Below are 22,405 nucleotides of genomic sequence, written 5' to 3'. Positions count from 1 at the left end.
TGAGCCACAGAATACAAGCTTTCCTTTTCAATCACTTTTTTTATTCTGTGGTAGAAATTGGAACACCTGAAACCAAATAATTGCAGGTGGTCTGACTCATACAGTGGAGTGTTTTAGAACAAGCAAGGAAAACTGAAATTACGGTGTTCAGGTCTGAAGGAAAATATACCTTAATATATAATGGCTCTATTTCAGAGTCCAGCACACAATGAAATAACTTTCCTCTTGGAAGCTTTTACTTACATTCTCACATAAGGCACAAATAGCATTCTCTATTTGAAAACAAAAATTAAGTTACTGCCTTCAAAGTCCAGTCTTTTGAAGACATTGCAATTTTTCAGCTAAGTGGTTATTCTCAAAATGAAAAAGAGATTTTCCAACTAGTATTTATGAACAAGCACACATACCCAGGAATTTATGGTGTGTTTATATGTCACTTTGACTTTCTGTATTCATAACAGCAGACACACTTTGTGTTAAATGATGCCTTCGTGAAGGGAGTTTTCAGGTAATACCTCCTGAAGCGTTTCTAGGGCTTTGTCCAGTCAAGAGTTTTCCTGTTGCTTTTCTCAACTGACTGTCAGGTTCTCATAGACCCTATTTTATCATCTCATTATCCTCAACTGCATCCCCATGTAGGTTAAACAAGCCAAATAAAAGGAGGAAATGTTTGGGTCAAGCAGGGAAAGAAACTAAGCAGGACCTCCTCTGACCTGAGATAAGTCATTCTACTGCTTGGACCCTCTGGCTTCCGTCTGTGAAATAAAAATCATACACATACACCATTGTAAAGCAATTATACTCCAATAAAGATGTTAAAAAAATAGTATAAAATAAAATCATACACATAGATGATCTCCAAGTCCTCTTTCAGCTCTTGAATGCCATTCCTACACCATCGATGAAATCAACTTCAATTAATTATCTAAATCAGTCACCACTGATTTCAGTATGTGTGTGACTGACGACAAAAGAATTCGTTCATTAATTTCTTTAATACGTATTTATTGGGCATCATACCCAGAGCTGGGTATACAGTGGCAAATGGACAGACTCAGTCCTTAGCCTCATTGAGTTCATAGTCCAGAGGAAAAGACAAAAACAAACTCTCAAATAAATAACAACTGTGATAAATGCTGTGAAAGATAACAACAGAGCGCTGTGAAAAGACTAACAGGAAAAAAAGATAATTTGGGGGGGGAGGGGGAATGTTCCCCAGAAGGCCTCATTGAAGAAATGACAAGCAGCCCTAAGGATGAGGACAGTGAAACAACTGAGGAGCTACAGACAAGCATTGCAGGCACACAGGGCAGCATGTGCAAAGACCCTGAGGGATTCACGAGCTTGTGCATTTAAGGAACTTGAAGAAGGTCATGTGGCTAGACCCTGGTGAACAAGAGGGGTCGGCCTGAGACAAAGTTAGAAATGGGCTCCCACCAAATCATACAAAGTCTCACCACCATGGTGAGCATTTTGTATAACATCAGAAAGGCAGGGAAACCTACTGAGAGACCATTAAGTAGGAGGTTCTACACACAGTGGAGGAAGGCAAAACTGGATAAGGCAATTCAGTCAGGAATTGGTCCGGACAAGGCGTGGTGATGGTTTGGAGGAGGCAGTGGTGGAGAAGAGGGTGGATTTTATGTGTGTTGGGCTGTCCTCGCTTTGTGTCTGTGGTCAGCTATGATGTATAGGGGAGACCTGTGACCTCATGTGTCACAGCATATGGACATATTAATTCCTACTGAGGGAAGCTCGTTGCCTTTCCAGCTGGCCTTCTTGGGCAGCATTCCACGTGATCCATGGAAAGTATTCACACATCCTTTTGCTGACAAGCTTTTAAGGTGTGGGCCTTGCCTACATGGCTGTTTCTCCTTGGTAGGCTGGCAGGACCACTGGTCACCCGTATCCCTCACCTACATGCTCCCATGGGTGTGGCTACAGCCATGTGTCCAAATCTCCTCAAAATCCCTCTCAGTAGGAGGAGACTGAGAAGAGAAGAAAGCACCTCCTTCTTCTCATTATGTAGAGAAGCATAGTTTTAGGGATAAAACTAATAGTGTCTCTAACAACTCTACAAAGAAATGCTCCCTCCAGCCTCCCACCTCCCTTCCACTTTTCCAATAGGCTTGATTTGCTTGGTCACCTAAGGGCTGTGAAATCCATTTTGGCGCCTCATTTTTAAGACCTGCTTGGAAGCCTGCCGCCTCCTTTTCATAAGTCGGAGAAGATGGTACCTCTTGTCCTCTATCCTCTGTCCTGGACTCAGTGGAGACAGAAGACATCTCATTTTAGCATCCTCTCTTCGCCTCCATCCAGACACTTTGTAAAACAACAAATGAGGTGCCCAGCACCACTCCTGTCTTCCTGAAGCTCCCACATCCCGCCCTCTGGTCTGTCCTCCCGATGCCTCTCCAGTGCTGCTGCCCTGGGCCTTGGTGCAGGCCAAGATTTTGGACACGGTGGCCAGGGTGACTCTCTGCCTCTCCTCCCTCCTCTGCTTTCTTTCTTCTCACCTGTTATGGCACTGTGTCCCAGGACACTAAGCGACTCACTGCAGGGGTAGTTTCACTGCCCCCCACCTCCTCTTCCTTTGCCCCCAGGCAGGAGCTGGTGTCTGATCGAGCCCTCTATCCCCCACTTTAGACCATCATCAGCCCCACTTTCACACAGATCACGCTGTTCCCCCTTTATTGGTCATTTTCCAGAGAGTTTGCCCAATAGTTCAGACTGTGTGATGGGAATTCAGGTAAAAATGGGTAGAATTTCAGGACTTGGACTACTCAGCAAGATACACAGAAGAGCAGAAACGTGATCCAAATGAAGAGCGAAGAAAGTGGGATTTGCAAGCTTGAATTGAGTGAGCAACGGAGGCAGAGGAGGTTGAGATTGTCTGGAGGAATAAACAGGAAAGGGGTGGAAGGAAACCAGAGCTGATACTTTGGGTAGAAAATATGGACGAAGGTTAAAAAATCTACCATAATATTTTGTCCATTTTTAAATCTTCATATAAACGTCACAGGAAAGATGAATTAGCTGGGTTATGGGAATGACCACTTTTTCAGTGATTTCATACAAGTCGCCAGGGAACAGTAGGTTGTATCCTAACCAAAGCTCACCATGTATCTGACAGGAACAAATGCTAAGCATGGACTGCGCTGCAAGGCCTGTAAGATGAGTGTCCACCACAAGTGCATGGACGGCCTGGCACCCCAGCGGTGCATGGGCAAGCTGGTAAGGGCTTGTGCCCGGAGTGTGCCCCGGAACCGCTGCTCAGGGCACCTGCCTGCCCGATGAGGTCACTCCATTCAAAATATTTCACGACAGCACCCTGAGAACTGGACACTGGGAAGGTACCCCCCACGTCTCTGGCTGGACAACTTGGCTTCCTAGTTGGCATAATGATTGAGGAAGAAGGAGCTTTGTCAACTTAGGAGATGCATGTTGCACGTGTGGAAGGGGCTCAGTGTCCTTCATAGAGTGGACAACTTGTCCTGGGTTGGCACTTTCCCAATTTTAGCATTGGGACTGTCCAAGTTTTGCAAGTAGAAAGCAGACATCCCAGGAACCCCCTCGGCCCCAGCTTAATTGTCTGACAGCTCAGTGCGTATCAAGAATGGGATAGAGATGAAGCACCCCACAGAAGTGGAGAGAGTAGTAAACATCTGTACCACTGTAACAGATCATGGTGGCCAAACCAAGGGCTGGGGGCTCAGCCTGGCCCATTCTGGGCTGATGGTCGCATCTCAGGGGTGGACTTCAGTACTGGTGCCACACAATGATAAAAAAGCCACCCAGAACACCTTTGAGAATAGTTGAAACTAAGATGGCCAAAGAATTATAGAAGGGACCAAGAATGTCTACCCTAGACATACTTGGGGCATGACAGCTGTCTTCAGAAGAATTTAACATCTGTCACACAGAATTCTGTCGTCCTCTGTGGCTTCAGGGAAAAGGCCTAGGATCAGTAGGTTCCAGGTCTTAACCATCAGAGATGATGTCACCAAAGACCTGCCTCCAGGATTAGTGAGAGTTCCTGCTATCCACATCCCCAGCAGTGTTCACAGGAGGATACCACTTGCTAGGAACATTGGAAGGGATTCTGGAATTCTAGTAGGGGTGGGACCCTTCAGTTCCCTTCTAACACTGGGGTACAGGATTCTTAGAGAGTTCATCTCCGTACTCTGATTGGCAGTGTCCTCTTCTCCAAAACCCCTGCCTCACGTGCTCCCCTCCTCTCCTCCCATGGTGATTCCCACAAGCCAAGGCAAAAACCATGGATGAGAGGTCAGAAAACCAGAACGGAATCTAGAACACAAAGCTCTGCGTAGAGCTCATCAGACATACAAGGGACTTCAGGTCTACCTGTGAGGTCTGCTTGCCCATGCCCAGGCCTTTTAATGATGTTAATAAGTCACGTGGTGAAATAACACACAATGGTCCATTTGTATCCTGGGAAGTAATGAGGAGCCCAACATAAAGTAGGCTGCAATGTGCACCTGCAGAGGAGAAGTGGGATGGGGGAGGGCAGGGCTGGGGGCTTGCTTTCTGGAGGGAGTGGAGCTTGCTTATTGACACCTCTACCTCCCAACCCAACCCCAGGGATAAATTACAGGACATGTCAGCATCTTAAAGGGAGACAGGGAGGCACCCCTAGAGGAACCAACTGGTTTCATTTTTAGAGTTCTCGTGAGGTTTTCTCCATCTCATCAATAACATTGAGCCCTTCTCTTTCTCATTCTGTCTCCAGCCAAAGGGGTTTCGGCGTTACTACAGCTCCCCCTTGCTCATTCATGAACAGTTTGGATGCATTAAAGAAGTTATGCCCATTGGTGAGTTGGGACCCGGTGGACTGAGCTGGGTTTGGAGCAGCGACGTCAGAGCTGATGGCTGCTCTTCTCCCAGGTCCCGGTGCTGCCGTACCAGTGGGGGACCGGGGGGGTGGCATTCGTTTGGTGGCTAATTGGGTTATGGTTGTTTGTTTTGCTGGAGGGGAAACTTAAGGTGAAGCAAATTCTCTAGAAATTTTTGTCCTCTCCCTGATGAAGCTTCCAAGAACTCAGGTCCAAAGGCCATCAGCAGCATGGCAGAGTGGAAGGAGCATGGAGCCTGGCATTCCATAGACCTGGGTCACAGCCCAGCTCCTCCATTGACCAACTTGTGTCTAAACAAGCTACTCAACCTGCTGGACCCTATACGATGAAAACAGCAATGGCTGCTTTTCATAATTTTTTGTAGGAAATAGATATACATTATAGACCAATGCTTGGAAGGAGCTTACTGAATATTGTTTATTCTTTAATGAGGAAAAAATGTCTTATATTTTTAGGTATTTCTGGCTTGAATATATTCCTCAACAATATCCTTCAGTTCCATTTCTTCTCCCTTTCTGAAAATCTCTACATTTATGTTTGCCCTTTGGTGGTGGCAGGGGGAGCAACTTTTAAACTAGAAATTTACAAACTGGAAAGTTTTTAATTAGAAATTCCAGGAAGCCTGGTAATGTCCAAGTCTTTCAAAAAGGTTGCCTCCTACTGCAAACTTTGTGTCACGAGACTTCGTACCTTGGTGAGCAGGGCCTTTCACTAGAGGAAATAAAGCTGGGAAGAACCTTGGCACTGGAGTCCTGCGGGTGGATAACAAAGAGGAAAACCAGTCAATCAGCAAAAGTTTGGGAGCAGAGTGGGCTGAGTGCAGTGGAGGGACCTGGGAAATGGGCACAGGTCGTGGGGGGAGCATGCGAGGAAAGTTGACCACAAAAGCTCCATTTCCCCAGGGGTAAGAGGGTCTGTTGTGCAGGACCTACTTTTCGATGCCATTAACCCAGGAGGTATGATAGGTGGTTGTCTGTCCCGACTGTGATATGAGGAAACGCTTCTCTCAGGTGAGCTTTCTCTTCTGCTGCAGCCTGCGGCAATAAGGTGGACCCTGTCTATGAGACCCTCCGCTTCGGCACCTCTCTGGCCCAGAGAACAAAGAAGGGCAGCTCTGGCAGCGGCTCCAATTCACCTCCCGGAACCTCGGTAATGGTCCTCTTCCTCCCTCGGGCACCGTGGAGTGCGGGTCCCACAGGCCGGGGGAGTCTCTTGGGGGTCAGGCAGCCTTTAAAGGGAGCTCCAAGTGCCTTTGGGCCACTAAAGGTTAACCTTCTGGGGCCAACCCTCAGAGATCCTTTTACTTTCCTCCTAAAGACCACGCTCCTGGCCTCAGGCTCATTGACTCTCTCTCCCTCCCCCTCCCACCACTAGTAGCTTATCTGCTGACACATAGAAAGGTTCGACCCAAACAAGGGGCAGAAGCAGAGAAGTCCCAGCTGTGTCCAGTTCTCCTTCCAGCTACATCCCAGTTCAAGAATACAGCCATTTCTCACATTTTCTCAGTCCTCTCTCTCTAAGGCAAGATGCACCCTTTGATTTCTTTCACACAAACACTGCCCTCCCTGGAAGAGGGGTGTGGCATGGAGGCGGGGCGCTTCCCTCCATGGGACACACACCCTCCCAAGCACCTCTCTCCTATGTTTTACCTGATCTAAAATGCATGTTGTGTGCATCTCTGTGACCTGGTGTCGTCATCCTCTCTCTGACTGTCCCAACCGAAGTTTCTATGAATGCCCCCAAGATGCCACACAACTCTGTAGCAGAGAGAAGGCTCCCCAGAGATGGGCCTGACCTGCCCGCATGAGCAGCAATGTCTGCTGCTGTGGTTCTGAGCTCTTGCTCATCACAGCAAGGAGACATCCTGAGAAACACTCCGCGGGAGACAGTGAACGTTTTCGCCTCCACGTTTGTGACTGATGCTATGAGCAGAAAGACCATCACAGGCATAATTGATGGATATCCAGTCTGCTTTCCTGTCTAAAACAGCTTTATTTCTGGCAATATCTCGACCCTACAGACTGGTTTTAGGGGCAAAAAGCATAGTTTGTTCAATGTCAATAACATGTTCATTCATCATAGCCCACTTATACTTCCTGGTGCTGGTTCCATCAGTAAATATTTCTTGAAATTTTGCTCTGTGAAGGCTTTGTTCTGAGAGCTGCAGGGAGACAAAGACAAATGAAATTGTACTTAAATATCTGTCACTTCACTCTTTCCCCAGAGTCCAAATTGCCTCAGTGGAAGCAAACAGAAACAATTGATTGCTACTTTAACATGACTCTGCTTCCTTCCTGCAGGGTCGGTAGTAATGAACTTCAGCCTCTTGCCATCCTGGCAGTATTGTTATATCCTAAAGCGAACATATTCCCACATAGCAAAGGTTTATTTTCTTCCAGGGCTGTAGAGGCATTTGCTTTACATTGTTGGGAAGTTGCTGCCTGGCTGTTTCTAAATCGTTAGGTTTCCTCTCATGTGCTTTCAAATGTTCTAGAATACAGAAGGCTTGATGGCTTTGGGAAGACAGCAGAAACCAAATTCGAAAACTTTCTAGGAGTTGGTTAGCTAGTTTAGGAATGATCTTCAGTTTTTTAAGATTAAATTAACATAATAATAGCAACTTCTGTTCAGAAATAGTGAGCTTCAGAGGAACAGGGTACAAGTGACTTAGAGGCCCTGTGACTTTTTTTTTTTCTTCTTTCTGATGTGTCGTGAAAGGAAGAATGGCTGAAATAAATCTTAAAGTTAAATTGTAAGAAGAAATCAGTCTCAGGAAGGTGGTACTAAAGTACTCTAGAGCTGATGAGGAGAGTTAGGAAGGCAAACTTGTTCCTCTCCAGTAAGATATAAATAAATTGTTTTACAACTATGACTCTCCTCTGAGGCCCCCTAAATTCCTCTTTTAAAGAGGCGAGAGATGCACAGATAGAAGTAGAGCATCTGACCCTTTGAAAGAGGCCATCTGTGGTGTAAATGTTTAATGACCAACGAGGGCTGGACCCTGATTTGTAGCATTTGCCAATTTCCATGGTGTAAATACTCCCACTGTGGCCAATTTCAAGCTACCAGTGTGATGACCCTAAAGGCTCTCACCAGCGCATGTGAGCTAGTCCAGCTATACTGCTGGGTGAAGCACAGTGCTTAAGAGACGAACCTAGAGAATGTTATGCTCAGTGAAATAAGTCAGACAGAGAAAGACACGTACTGTCCGATATCACTTATATGTGGAATCTAAAATATAATACAAATGATGGATATGCAAAACAGAAACAGACTCACAGATATAGAAAACAAATTTATGGTTCCAAAAGGGGAAAGGGAAGGGGAGAGGGACAAATTAGGCATATGGGATCAACAGATACAAACTACTATACATAAAATAGATAAGCTGTAAGGATTTACTGTATAGCACAGAGAATTATTATCTTGAAATAAGTTTAATGGAGTATAATCTGCAAAGTACTGAATTATTATGCTGTACACCTGAAACTAACATAATATTGTAAATCAACTATACTTTAAAAAAAAAAAAAGAGCATGGGCTCTGGAGACAACACCAGGGGTTCAAACCCCAGCTCCACCACTTACGAGCTCTGAGACCTCAAGTTAAGTTCTTGATTGTCTCTGGGCTTCAGATTCCTATCTGAAAAATAGGCCTATCAGAGGATTATTGTGAAGCATAAATGAGATGATTCATATAAAGTATGTAAAAACAGCACGTGCTAGATGATTGGTAACAATTAGCTATTTAGAGTGCTGCTTTATCATTGTTGTTGTTATTTCTGTAACCTAAATTCTAACTATGACTTCTCTTATACACAAGAAAGGGCAAAATTTGTTATTGCAAAAGCAATTACTTTTCGCAGCAATGGAAATAGCATTGAACTCATACCTAAGTCATGCATCCCTCAGTAGTGCACCTTGTTCTCTATAATTAATATTTAACACTCACCTAGAAAGAGCTGTAGTTCTACTGACCATTTTAAGGGACAGGATGTAAGCAGGAATTCTGATTTCTCTCTGTCTCTTCCTGGGAAGTAGCCTAACTGTGGCCTGTGCATATAGGCACTCATTCACCTGTCATGTGCCAACCCTAGAGCCTGCTCTGGACACTGGGAGGGAGCGACAGTGCCCGTAAGAGGGCACACAGCCTCTCTGAAGTTAACCAAACAGACAGAAGAGCAATGATGCGATTCTTAAGACAGTGTCATGTAAATTCCACCTTCGCTCTTATACTGGTATCACAATCTCTGCTCAGTCGGCCCCTGAAATGACATTGCTCATTCCACTCTGTTCCCTCTTTTCAAGATTTCAGATCTTGTCGAGGTTCCTGAAGAGGCTGACGGGCCAGCAGGCATGTATGGCCTACGGAAACGTAGCAACAGCGGTAAGTGGGGGGTGTGGGGATCTAGCACCGCCCAGCACAAACGGGAATCACATCCATCATCCAGGTCAGCAGGCAGGCACACCTGACTTCCAGGCCCCTCTCTCTGCCAGCTCTGGAATTCAGTCCGGGCAAGTGTTTGATATTCTGGAGGGAAACCGGGCATAATCACTGGTGGATTTCAGTGATTTGACTATAACATTCCCTAAGTTCTGTCTTCTGAGTTCTCATGCCGTAAGGACATAGAGGTCCTTCCAGGCCTTTCTGTTAACACGTCACTTCCCCCACTGACCTACACTGGATAACAAAGCATCCCAGAGAGGACCACTCCATGCTACACCGGAAGTACTCCAGGTGAGGGGTGGTGCTGGGGAGTGTGGGCCTCACCTGGGCTCCTTCCCAGCAGAGATAACTAAGACTCAAAGACTGATCTGCACAGTCTAGCCAGACATTCTTTATTAATATCATTTAGTTTGCTAATAGCATAAGCCCTTCTTATAATAATTTCTAGAATACTTATTAGATGCTAACTACATGCTATTGCTTGCTAACATTGAGAAAGAACCTCCTCTTAAACCAGAACTTAAAGAAACATAACCAGCACCTTATGCCTGAATCTCGATGAGCCTCTTGATGTCAACAGCTACTTAATTTCCACTCATTTATCCAAAAACTATTTATGAAGTATTTACTACCAGCAGCAAAACTACATAGGTCACAAAGCTGTCCTCGGGTCACTCATAACCCAGCACGGTTGCAGGTCCTGACCTGCGTTGTCACCTTGGGCTGAATGCATTCTCCTGGCAGAAGTTATCCCTTGAAGCTCTAATACCCGCAGGTGAAGCACCACCTTGGACAGATTTTCCACTTGACTAAATGTCCCTGCCATTTCCACGCTGGAAGCAGGACTTCTACATCAAATACCCCATAGCTGCTTTGTCAGCTGCTGTCTTACAAGGTGTCACTTCACTTCCTTAGCTCTAGGAATCCATTCATTCTCTTCTCTAGTTAGGATGGGGCCTCTGCGATTCCCTCAGGCAGTGCCCCATGACCCTCCTTTCTAAATAAGCATCAGCGTCCATTAGGACCCCCTTTGCCAAGCCCACCCACAGCTGCTAAAGCACACTGCTAGGGTAAGAAGTCTTTGGCATCAAATGGGGAAAACACTACTTTCAGATCAGTGCAGACGTCCGTCAGGCACTTAGCAGTGCCATTAGAAAGACAAATCAGAGAGTGCCAGCTGCCAGAGGACCTCGTGGCAGAGCAGTAACCCTGCAGGACCTCCCAGCCCACTTCTGTCCAGCATTGCAGATCCAGCAACTGAATTTGGTGAGCAGCCCTGGAGTTTGTCAGTATCTTAGGACCAAACTCACCAGAGGCTGGAATGTAAGCCAGAGCTGCATTTCAGTGCTGCAAGTCTGTCAGCTGTTCTATCCCCTGAGTCTGAGTTCTGCCTGCCTTCTTCCCCTGACGCTTCTCACCAAATCGCAGGGGGCATCCTCGTCATTAATCGCACTGGACGTGTTTGGTCCTTGGCCCCTCCTTGCTGTGGAGGTAGATGCTGGACTTCACTTAGTGATCATGTGGTCTTCAAGAGACCTAGCCTCTCTCTGCTTCAGTCACCTCACCTCTAAAATGAGGATACTAATAACACAAATCCATAGGGTGTTGTGATCTTTAAATGAGATAACAAAGGTAAATACTATCTGTACACTGATGACTCTAAAACTTCATTCCTAGCATTAGGCCTCTTTGCTGCCTCTGGATGCCTGTAGCCTACTGGAAACGGCCATCTGAATGGAGAACAGGCATCTTCAAGTTAACACACCCAAATGGACTCTTGATTCCCTCACTCACCCCCCACCCCCACCTACCGAAACCAGCTCTTCCTCAGTTGCTCCTGCTCTGTTGTAGGAACGCCATTTTACTCGATGATCAGGCCAAGGCTTTTGACATCAGCCTTGACACCCTTCTTCTCACACCTCTTATCCAATCTGTTCGCAGATCTTATCTGCTGCTCTTCAAAATCACACCCAGCATGGGCCCACATCTTCCCTCTCTGCCTCCACCACCCTGGTCCAGATTTACGGATGTTGTCGCCCATTCCTCAGTAGCTGAGGTCTCTTTTTGCCCTGGGGATTTCTTCACTCAAAAATGGTCTTCTGGGCTTCCCTGGTGGCGCAGTGGTTGAGAGTCCGCCTGCCCATGCCTGTTCGTGCCCCGGTCCGGGAAGATCCCACATGCCGCAGAGCAGCTGGGCCCGTGAGCCATGGCCGCTGAGCCTGCGCATCCGGAACCTGTGCTCTGCAACGGGAGAGGCCACAGCAGTGAGAGGCCCGCGTACCGCAAAAAAAAAAAAAAAAAAAAAATGGTCTTCTTAGGGTTTTATTATGTGAACAGCTGTATTTAGGGATCATCAATATGAAGCACCATTGCTATTAATGAAGTCATCGTCAGGTTACGAAGTGTCAGAGATGCAGCCTAGAGCCTCACTAATCCACATGTGGCCCGTGGACCAGCGGTCTGGGCAGAACTTGAGAGCCCGTTAGAAATGCAGAATCTCAGGCTGCCCCAGACCTGAAAAATCATAATTTCCATATGGACCTGTGATTCATATTCTTGTTAGCGTTTGAGAAGCCGGATTAGAGGCCATTTAGTCTAACCCCTCTCCTCCAATATACATACACAAACAGGGACACACAGACATGTACACGCAACAAATACTGGATAGATAAGGAAATTGAGACGTGGAGTAATACACTCAAGGACACAAAGTTGATGATTTGCTGTCTCTATCATGTTAAGGGGCATTTTCACAGTCTTATTCAAAGCAATCTGTTGAAAGAACTTAGTAAGTGATAAACCTCTAAAAAGCTTTGGAGATCTATTAACTATTCCTTTGATCAGCAGTAGCTTTCTTCATGTGCACTCTTAGAAGCAAGAGAGATTAATTATGCATCAGTTTGCTTCAAAACGTGTTCCTTTGATGTGGATTTAATGCTCTGTCCATGTAGTTTGAGAAACAACATAGAGAAGACACCCTGCTTATATACAGTCCAAGTTCCCACTCGTCGTCTCACATTCTTGGCAAGGAGAGCTTCTGGTTCTGCTTTACCTGTTTCATGTATGTTCTAAAATGTACATAGGGCACACAGGTATTATTTCTGCCAGCCAGATGTTATGTCAAAGTCCTTGAGAAATATTTCCAAGGCCACCTCAGAAGAAGGTACAATTCATACTCATGTCTTTAGTGCTAAGAGTGCAGTCTCTGCTTTCTCTCTTATATTATAAAAGCTCTTGGGCAGGTCTGAGTGTTTCTGGTGGTTGTTTTCAACACTGTTCCTGGGTGCATCAGAAATATACATGGGCAAATTTGTTGGTCTTCACCTTTGGCTTAACTGCCAGAAACTCCACTGGAAGCAAGGTCATGAGCAGAGAGAGAATCATCTATCTAATACATAGCCTCAAAATGACAAAAACTCAAGGAGAAATTGACAGAACTATTAGGAAATTGGCATCGCGTTTCATGATGAGAGTTTTTAACACTCCTCTCAGTCACTGGCAAATCAGATAAACAAAAAGATTCAGTACAGACATGGAGGATCTGAGGACGCACTTGACAATCCAAATCTAACTCACTTTAAAAGGATGCTCCAAAAGAATATATAACTGAATCACTTGGCCGTACACCTGAAACTAATACAATATTGTAAACCAACTATACTTCAATTAAAAAATAAGATAATATAAAATTAAAAGGACACTCCATCTAACAAATGGGAAATTCACATTCTTCTTAAGAATGTATGGAACTATTATAAAAATTGCTGACACTTCCCTGACAGTCCAGTGGTTAAGACTCTGCACTTCCACTGCAGGGGGCATGGGTTCAATCCCTGGTCAGAGAACTAAGATCCTGTATGCCACACAATGCAACAAAAAAAAAAATAAAAATTGCTCACCTACTGGACCATACTGCAAGTTTCACACATTTCACAGAATTAATATGATACAGAACACATCTTTCTGACTACAATGCAAACAAGATAGAAATCAATATTCAAAATATAACTAGGAAAACCCATACTTTAGGAAATTAACATATTTTTAGAAAGCTCATATGTCAAAAAAAGAAGTCATAATGAAAATTGAAATATATTTAAAACTGAATAATAATGAAAACACTACCTATCACAACTTGTGGGATGCAGCAAAAATCGTGCCTAGAGTATTTAGCGCTAAAATTATTCCACTAAAAAATAAAAGCTGAAAAGTAATAATCTAAGCATCATATACAAGAAGTCAGAAAAAGAAATAGAACAAACCCAAAGAATGCAGAAGGAAGGCATTAATAAAGATGAGAAGAAATTATTAAATGACACAGGTAGGTCAATACATTCTAAGAACAGTTCTTTAAAAAAAATAAAATTTACAATCACTAATAATCGTTTAAGAATAAGAGAGAGAGAGATGAAACAAAAAGTAATTAAAGAGGAGGAATATAACAGAGGTTGACAAGAAAGAATCTTATGACCAACTTCATACCAATACATTTAAAACTTTTTAAATGGACAGATGCCAAGAAACTTATCAATGACCGAAGTCTGACTCAAGAGGAAACAGAAATACGTAGAGAACTTGACTTTGCTTCCAGTTATGGTGGAAACACTCAATATTTTAAGATTTTGCACAACAAAAATACCAGGCCCAGACAACTTTATAAAAAAACTCTACCAAACATTTTTTTAAATAAATTTATTTATTTATTTATATTTGGCTGCTCTGGTCTTCGTTGCTGCGCGCAGTCTTTCTCTAGTTGCGGTGAGCTGGGGCTACTCTTCGTTGCGTTGCACAGGCTTCTCATTGTGGAGGCTTCTCTTGTTGCAGAGCACAGGCTCTAGGCACACGGACGTTAGTAGTTGTGGCACGTGGGCTCAGTACTTGTGGCTCACTGGCTCTAGAGCGCAGGCTCAGTAGTTGTGGTGCACGGGCTTAGCGAGCCACAACTACTGAAGACCGCGCACCTAGAGCCAGTGCTCGGCAACAAAGAGAAGCCACCGCAATGAGAAGCCCGCACATGGTGACGAAGAGTAGCCCCCGCTCGCCGCAACTAGAGAAAGCCCACACGCAGCAACGAAGACCCAATGCAGCCAAAAATAAACAAATAAATAAATAAATTTATTTAAAAAAAACCTTTGAGGAAGGTAAAATTTTCAGATTACATAAGCTCTTTCAGGACAACAGGAGGTGCACAGGAGGACGGGCAGCAGCATTCTCTAACTTAATTTATGGGACTGATATAATACTGACCTCAAAATCAAAGGAGGACAGCATGAGACAAAATCGCTGGCTAGTCCCCCTCGTGAATATGGATGCAGAAATCTGAAATAAAATCATCTTAGTGCACTGAATCCAATAATGCCTTTTAGAAAAGCAGTGCATAAGTACCAAGTTGAACTTATTCTGGGGATGCAAATGTGAGTCAATGTCAAATAAGCTGATAATGTAACTTGTACATGACCAGGTTAAAGAAGAACCAAATCATCATCTTGAGGCAGACATGGGCCTCCCAGGACTGCAAAGTAAAAAATAAAGACAGAATATAGAAAAGGAAAAGAGGAAAGCTCTTTGGGGACTAGCAAAAACTAAAGATTCATTTTGCATCTGTAACATTAGAAACTATGCCTGTGTAATGGACATAGATTTTGGGTGTGTCCATGGGTGAAATCAACGGCCAAATTATTTTTAATGAAATGAATTAAAAGTACCAAACATAAAAGGTGTCTGATACATTTTTTTTGTAAAATAGTTACCTTTCTTTATGCCTTTCCCCTCAAATCAAAGTCTTAGAAATAGCCAGAAGGAATGGGTTTTTAAAAAAAAAAAAAATCATTTTTTTTGGCAGTGTTCCAGTTCTGTTTGCAACCATATAGCTGAAAACACATTGGGAGTCACTTCAAATAATTTTCAGCATAGTTCACAAAATGATACACATTTTTGTGATGGCTAATGGGTAGTCAATGAAAAGCTAAAATAATGTGAAATTACAAAATTATAAAATCAGTCAAACTGAATATTGCATATGTACCTTATGTCGTCCCCCTTTTAGATCAATCAAGAATTTTCTAAGATGCTCTTCCCATGTTTCCATTCAAATATTCAGTATTCTTTAAATGTATCCAGTTTTATACTTATGGAATCAAATTATGCCAAGATTTCAGGTAATCACTTAAAACCAGAGAAGAGTGTTGCTCGTCTCTACTCTTAAAACCGGGAAGTTGCGTAGCCAAATATTGAGGCAGACAAGGCCCTTCATCTTCCATTTTTCTACAAAGCCGAGCGCCTCCAGTGACTGCATATTGGCTTCCTAGGGATAATGGAATTGCACCCACAGGCTCTGGAACTATAAACCATGGGCAACAGATGTTTGCTAAGCATCAGTACATTTACAGGGGCTCTTGTTCTGAAGTGTGTTTTCTACATCACAGTTATTGAGTCCATTTTAAGGACAGTGGAGATTGTCGATGCACTAAATGAAAGAGGATACAGAGCTTTCCGTGGTGTTTCTCTTCCTCTGCTGGTATCCTTGATCCTCTGAAGGAGGACCAAAGGGAAGACTAATGTGCTTTTTTGTTGGTTTTTTGGGGTTTTTTTGCGGTACGCGGGCCTCTCGTTGTGGCCTCTCCCGTTGCGGGGCACAGGCTCTGGACGCGCAGGCTCACTGGCCCAGCCGCTTCGCAGCATGTGGGATCTTCCCGGACCGGGGCATGAACCCATGTCCCCTGCGTCGGCAGGCGGACTCTCAACCACTGCGCCACCAGGGAAGCCCTAATGTGTTAATTTTGAATGTCAAGTCATCTAAAAGGTAGATTAATTTCAACACTACAACCCTATTGTATAGATTTGGAAACACTTGCTACCTTTTATTTTTATTTAAGGAAGATACATGATGTTGGTCTCTGAGATAATTGTGACTGATTGAACTAGCTAAGGCAGAGCCCCCCATACCCATCAGGGACCTCCCATAGCTGTGTGTGTGGCCAGTGAAAACTCCTGCCCGTTGTAAGAAGCCTTTTTCTTCAGCGAAGGCCACAGAGTGGCTGCTTATATGCAAAAGGCAGAGAATTATGTATTCTAAGAACAAACTAAATGAGAAACCACTATTCAATTTTCTTTCTCAACAGCAGCCCCAATGCATTGACAATAAGAGATTGAGAAAGTATTTTGAAGTTTAAAACTAAAGCTTTACTCTGCAAATAGAATGTAGAAATCATTAAGAAACTAGAGTCAAGATATTGAATAGAGATCAAAGAATCTGATATTTGAAAAAGTGAATTCAAATGCAATTAATTTGGGCCATACCTCACCTACCATCCCCTTAACAAATGATTTGATACATTTAACAAAGATTAATAACATGGTTTCTGCTCCTGAGAAGAGCTCTGCCAAATGAGGCCAAGCAATGCAGGAGGTTGCGTGCTGGCCTGGAGACCTGTATGAAGGTGTGGGCGTGCAGAGAGGGTGGTACAGGATGCTCAAGGGAGACAGGGGGAGCATCACGTGGAAGATGACACGAGAGCTGGGTCACTGAGGATGAGGAAAAGGTGGGGAGAGGTCAAGTCAAAGGTATGGTGCTGGGAATAAATAAATAAAGCTACATCTTTCAAGCATGTTTCCAAAACATGGTGACTGGATTAATAAAGCGCCTGCTTTTTCTTGTCTCCTTCAGTGTTCACGTATCCAGAAAATGGCACTGACGATTTCAGAGACCAAGCAAAGAACATAAACCACCAGGTATTCATGGATGTCTTGGAAAACAGACCAGACAGGGTCCTTAGATCATTCTGTAGGTCACCACCCATACTACAGTGCATCCAGGGTACAAAGGATAAGCATTATACTGTATGCTTTTGTTTCTGTTATGTATGTCACATACAAGTTGATATATGCTCTACAATATGTTAATTATATAATTATGTAATATATTATGACTATTTTAAAGTACATAAGTATATATTTATTATATTTTATGGTAATTTACATATGCAGTTAGAACAGAATAATATTTCATAAAGTACTTGAGCTTTGGATAGCAGAGTGAATCACAAACAAAAAGAATGTAGTTGTGTACAACTTGTGTTTATGTTTTCTATATATATGGCATATATTTATTATATTATGCATTTAAATATATTATACAATTATGTATTACATATATAGTGTATACATATACAACATACAATATCTGTTACATATTATATAATTTTAAATTATGTATGTTATAAAGCATAAACATTTATATAGGATTAACATTTATGTAGTTAATAATAATAGCTAATGTTTACACAATACCTGTAAGACTCTTGTATAGTGTACAAATCGGGGACACAATGGAATCGACCTCACAGGGCTGTTGTGAGGTTTGAGTATGCTAATCCATGTACCATAATACCTGGCACACAGTAAGCCATCAAAAATGGTAGCTTTTATCATCATTACTGCAAAGTTTCATAGCCAGTAGATGGTGATACCATAACATAAATTAAATCAGTCTAATGCCCAAACCTGTAATTTTTCCACAACATGAATGAACGAATTTCTGGATGAATATACCCAGATCCCTTTGATATGCTAGATACAGAATTGTAGGCTAACTGAAAAAAAGTCCATTTTAGGAAATGGAAGTTGTTTACTACTATTCACATGTCTCCTGTCTATAGAGAGAATATTCTCTTGCCTGGGCCCACCTTTCATGAACAACTATATCAAAGAAAAAAATTGATTTGTAGAAAATTGCAGTATTTCTGACAAAGAGATCTATATAAATGTTTTCAAATAGTTTGTGGTGAAATCAACTCAGCCAGGAAATTAAAAATAAATCTATGTTTGGAACAAAGTATTTAATAACATTTAGGTATTTTAACACTTAAGATCCATACACTGGAATTACAGTTAACTTCTCCATTTCCTATTTTCTTTCTTCTCTCTATTTCTTCCTCCTTCCTTCTCTCACTTCTCTTTTATTTTCTCTTTCAGGGACCTCTTTCCAAAGACCAATTACAGATGAACACCTATGTTGCCTTGTACAAATTTATACCACAAGAGAATGAAGATCTGGAAATGAGGTAAAAATATTTTAAAAGGAAAAAAAGAATGAAAGAAAAATTTTAATTCAGTATCATTCCATGTGAAAAAATATAATTCAATCTGCGCTCCCTCCAAGTGTCTTAGAGCAATGATTGTCAAATGTTAGTGTGCAGGGCTGGTTAACACAGATCGCTGGACCTTATCCTGGGAGTTTGTGACTCAGCACGTCTGGGGTGGGGCTTGAGAATCTGTATTTCTAGCTGGTCTGCAGGTGGTGCTAATGCTGCTGGTCCAGGGACCACACTTTAAGAAGTGCGGTTAGGGCTTCCCTGGTTGTGCAGTGGTTAAGAATCCGCCTGCCAATGCAGGGGACACGGGTTCGAGCCCTGGTCCAGGAAGATCCCACATGCCGCGGAGCAACTAAGCCCGTGCGCCACAACTACCGAGCCTGCGCTCTAGAGCCCACGAGCCACAGCTACTGAAGCCCCTGTGCCTATAGCCGTGCTCCGCAGCAAGAGAAGCCACCGCAATGAGAAGCCTGTGCACTACAACAGAGAGTAGACCCCGCTTGCTGCAACTAGAGAAAGCCCGCGCGCAGCAACAAAGACCCAACGCAGCCAAAAATAAATAAATAAATAAAATTAATTAATTAATTTAAAAAGCAGTTAGCACATCGTCACCAGAGCTGCTGCTGGGAGTTTTCATGAAGGTTGAGCAACAGATGCACTTGGCATCCTGTGGGGTCCAACAGGGAACCAAAAATGTACTTACTGCCCAAATTAACACTGATTGACCAATCAAATTAAAACTCTTTGTTCACCCTGCTGGAGACTGGCAGCTCTTCCTGGCTCCTACCCGGAGCTACTTCTGTTTCAAGAACCATCGCACTTCATGGTAACTGAAACGGGAGGACAGGTGAGCCTCGGGGCCCTCGTGAGGTCCTTCTCTGGACCACAGTCTCTTCGCGTTTCAGGGGTAATGTGACTGCAGTCAGTCCTGTGTTCACACCCTACTTGCTGTGTGACCTTAAGCAGTGTCTGAACATCTCATTACTCTGGTTTCCTTACTTATAAACGAATAATAATGACCTTTCCCCCTTAAGGCACTTGTGAGGGTGAAATGAATAAGGTTCCTAAAACATACAGCACCATCATGGTAAACACTCAGGAACTGGTAGTCAGTGAGGTCTTTGCAATGTCGCGTTCACTGGCTTATCTCAAAGAAAAGAATTCACTCCTTCCCTCCATTTATGACCCAAAACACAAGTAATCTCAGGAGAAGGCTTTGGTGTTTTCCAGTCCTAGAGCAGGATACAAGGGGCTGCTTTTGTAGCCAAATGGGCCCTTAGAGATGGGTTCTTTCCTCTTCTGAAGAGCATGGAGAGAGAAATCAGCACAGAAGACCACTTAAATGTCAGAGTATTAGGGAAATAGCCTCCATTTTTACGGCGGACTCCACTTGTCCGAATGCCATGTAGGTCAAGTTATCAGTCACCGATCATCCCTGAAGATGAACGCCTTGTCTCCACCCTGGAGCTCTTTGAACGTTTCCGCATCTCAGCCCGTGAGAATGAGTCTGTATCTGCGAACCGTTCTGTCCCTGGAGTGTAGTACAGTTCTTGAGATATAGCAGATGCTTAATAAATATTTCATGAATGAATGAATGAGTATTGTGGAGATTAAATGAATGAACCGATGTCGTGCCTGGCATATACAATTAGTGGGCAAAGAAAGTCCATGATAACATAATGGAAACTATAAAAGAGGAAGCAAACCCAGCTCAGAGGGTTTAACCAGGACCTGTTTCCTGGAGGAGATGGGCTTTGAGCCCAGGATGAATATGATTTGTCCAGAAGAAACTGTAGAAAAAGAGACCAAAAGTAGCCCATAGGCGTATTCACAAAGAACAGGAGTTTAAGACAATTTGGCAGAAGCCCTGCTAAGCCAAACGCAGTTTGGGCATGGAGGAGTGAGCCTTAGAGAGGAGGAACCCAGAGTGCTACCTCCTTATTCTTAGGGCAGTGGTACTCCTCTTAGAATTTCTGTGGTCCCATCACTGGTCTCCAAACACTGTCTAAAGGCAGAGGCTTCACACAGTCAGCTTCGCTACAGTTTCAGGGCAAACTTCCTTCATAAATTCATCTGCTATTACCTCCCCAAATCTCTGGAGCTTTCAGATCATGATAATCTTCCCACCGTCATGGGCAGAGAGCAGGAGAGAACAAGGGCATAGGGCAGAAAGGAGCAGTGTCTAAGAGTCATACCTGGGGCTGCCTTCCACCTCTGACACATGCTTGCTACATCAGTTTGAGCAAACTGTTTAATCTCTTGCAGCCTCCGTTTTCTCCTTCCTAGGGAGACAGAGTATTTAACGAGATAATGTAAAAAACAAACAGTGAGATTTCATGCCCAGGACAGAGTGAGGTGCACAATATATATATTTTTTTTTCTGGCTGCGTTGGGTCTTCCTTGCTGCGCACAGGCTTTCTGTAGTTGCAGCGAGCGGGGGCTACTCTTCATTGCGGTGCACGGGCTTTTCCTTGCGGTGGCTTCTCTTGTTGCAGAGCACGGGCTCTAGGCACACGGGCTTCAGTAGTTGTGGCATGCGGGCTTTCAGTAGTTGTGGCTCACAGGCTTTAGAGCACAGGCTCAGTAGTTGGGGTGCATGGGCTTAGTTGCTCTGTGGCATGGGGGATCCTCCCGGACCTGGGCTCGAACCTGTGTCCCCTGCACTGGCAGGCGGCTTCTTAACCACTGCATCACCAGGGAAGCCCACACAATGTATTTTAGATACCTTCTCTTCATAATTTGCATCATTTCACAATATGTTTTATTTCCTGGTCTTCTGATCAATTACCCTAAAGATATATAGTAGAAAAAACACAGTTTAAGTTTCTGTCTCGCCTTTGAGCACATCCAAGGAGACTTTATCTAATTGGTCTGGTGATAAGGATGCTGTGACACCCTGTCCCTCATCTTCTGAGTAGGTTTTGTGGTTGCTGACATGACATGCTCTAGGTGTGGAATTTCACCACTGATACACAAGTTGTGATGCCATCATGCAGGGCTCTCCAGACCGTTGCTGATGATTTGAGGTCTCATAACATTAAAGAGGCACCCGGGTTCCTCTGTCTAAGTGTAATGAGCGTGTATAGTAGATAACTTTCTGTCATTAAGGGTCTTAGACAATTTCCACCAAAAACCCTTACTATCAGGTTTTTGAGGAGTCCTGAAAATTACACTTTATGGAATGCCAGCTTAATTCATGAGCAAAGCTTTTTAAAATGCTAGTTGAAATACAAACTGGAGAACCCCATTATAATCAGGACTGACTTCATTATCATGCTACACTGCCTTGTGAATTCACAAAGGTCATGTGTCAATCATTCTGGCCAAGTGTGTATGTGTGTGACACATCACATATGCACATACACTCCCACACACTCACAGTCAGATACACACAAACACACACACTCACACACATACATGCGCACACTCAGATACACCTGCATTTTTACACACACATATTAGCAAAAGCTTGATAACCCATGCTTAGCCTTTTGATGAAGGTAAATCCTGCCCTCCACATTTACACTGTAACCAGCCTCATTACCCTCACTGCTTCTGGGTTCAGAAGTCTGCAAAACATTCATGGAGATATCAGTTATTATTCACACCAATGCATCTTTTTAAAATCAATAAGAATAACTTTAGTGGCTTTGCCAAGTCGACATACCATTTAAATAATCAGCAGATGTAAAAAACTTTGAGTAAGCACAAACCCCTAAAACACGGTAGCGACTCTGAAATAAAAGATCTAGAATAAATAAAAGACTCTAAGGTTCAAATACATATTTTAGTGACCATACCTATTCCAAAGAATCCCTTTTGGTTTTCCACATCTAAATCATTTTCATTTTTATTATTGGTCCCCAGACAGATTTATATGATAATGGCTGTGTTTCATAAGGGGGAAAAAAAGAGAGGAAAATAATTCTTATGGGCCAAGAGGGGGACTGAGGAAACTGCTGTTCGAATATTATTAAATATTAAGGGAGGTA

At 43.4% G+C, this 22,405-nt stretch overlaps 1 protein-coding gene across 3 annotated transcripts in view; it reads left to right on the top strand.

Moving 5' to 3' along the window:
* Positions 1 to 22,405, top strand: part of STAC (SH3 and cysteine rich domain) — a 99,726-nt gene that overhangs the window by 57,861 nt on the left and 19,460 nt on the right. For all 3 annotated transcript variants that reach the window (XM_033402197.2, XM_033402196.2, XM_004277924.3), the window contains exons 3-8: positions 3,134 to 3,234; positions 4,751 to 4,832; positions 5,908 to 6,023; positions 9,183 to 9,261; positions 16,988 to 17,052; positions 18,295 to 18,383. In XM_033402197.2, the coding sequence (XP_033258088.1) occupies positions 3,134 to 3,234; positions 4,751 to 4,832; positions 5,908 to 6,023; positions 9,183 to 9,261; positions 16,988 to 17,052; positions 18,295 to 18,383 (532 nt within the window). The remainder of the gene's footprint in view (positions 1 to 3,133; positions 3,235 to 4,750; positions 4,833 to 5,907; positions 6,024 to 9,182; positions 9,262 to 16,987; positions 17,053 to 18,294; positions 18,384 to 22,405) is intronic.

The sequence above is a fragment of the Orcinus orca genome, chromosome 10, assembly GCF_937001465.1.
Source record: "Orcinus orca chromosome 10, mOrcOrc1.1, whole genome shotgun sequence".
Lineage (NCBI taxonomy): Eukaryota > Metazoa > Chordata > Mammalia > Artiodactyla > Delphinidae > Orcinus > Orcinus orca.
This window is presented reverse-complemented; position numbering and strand designations above follow the sequence as displayed.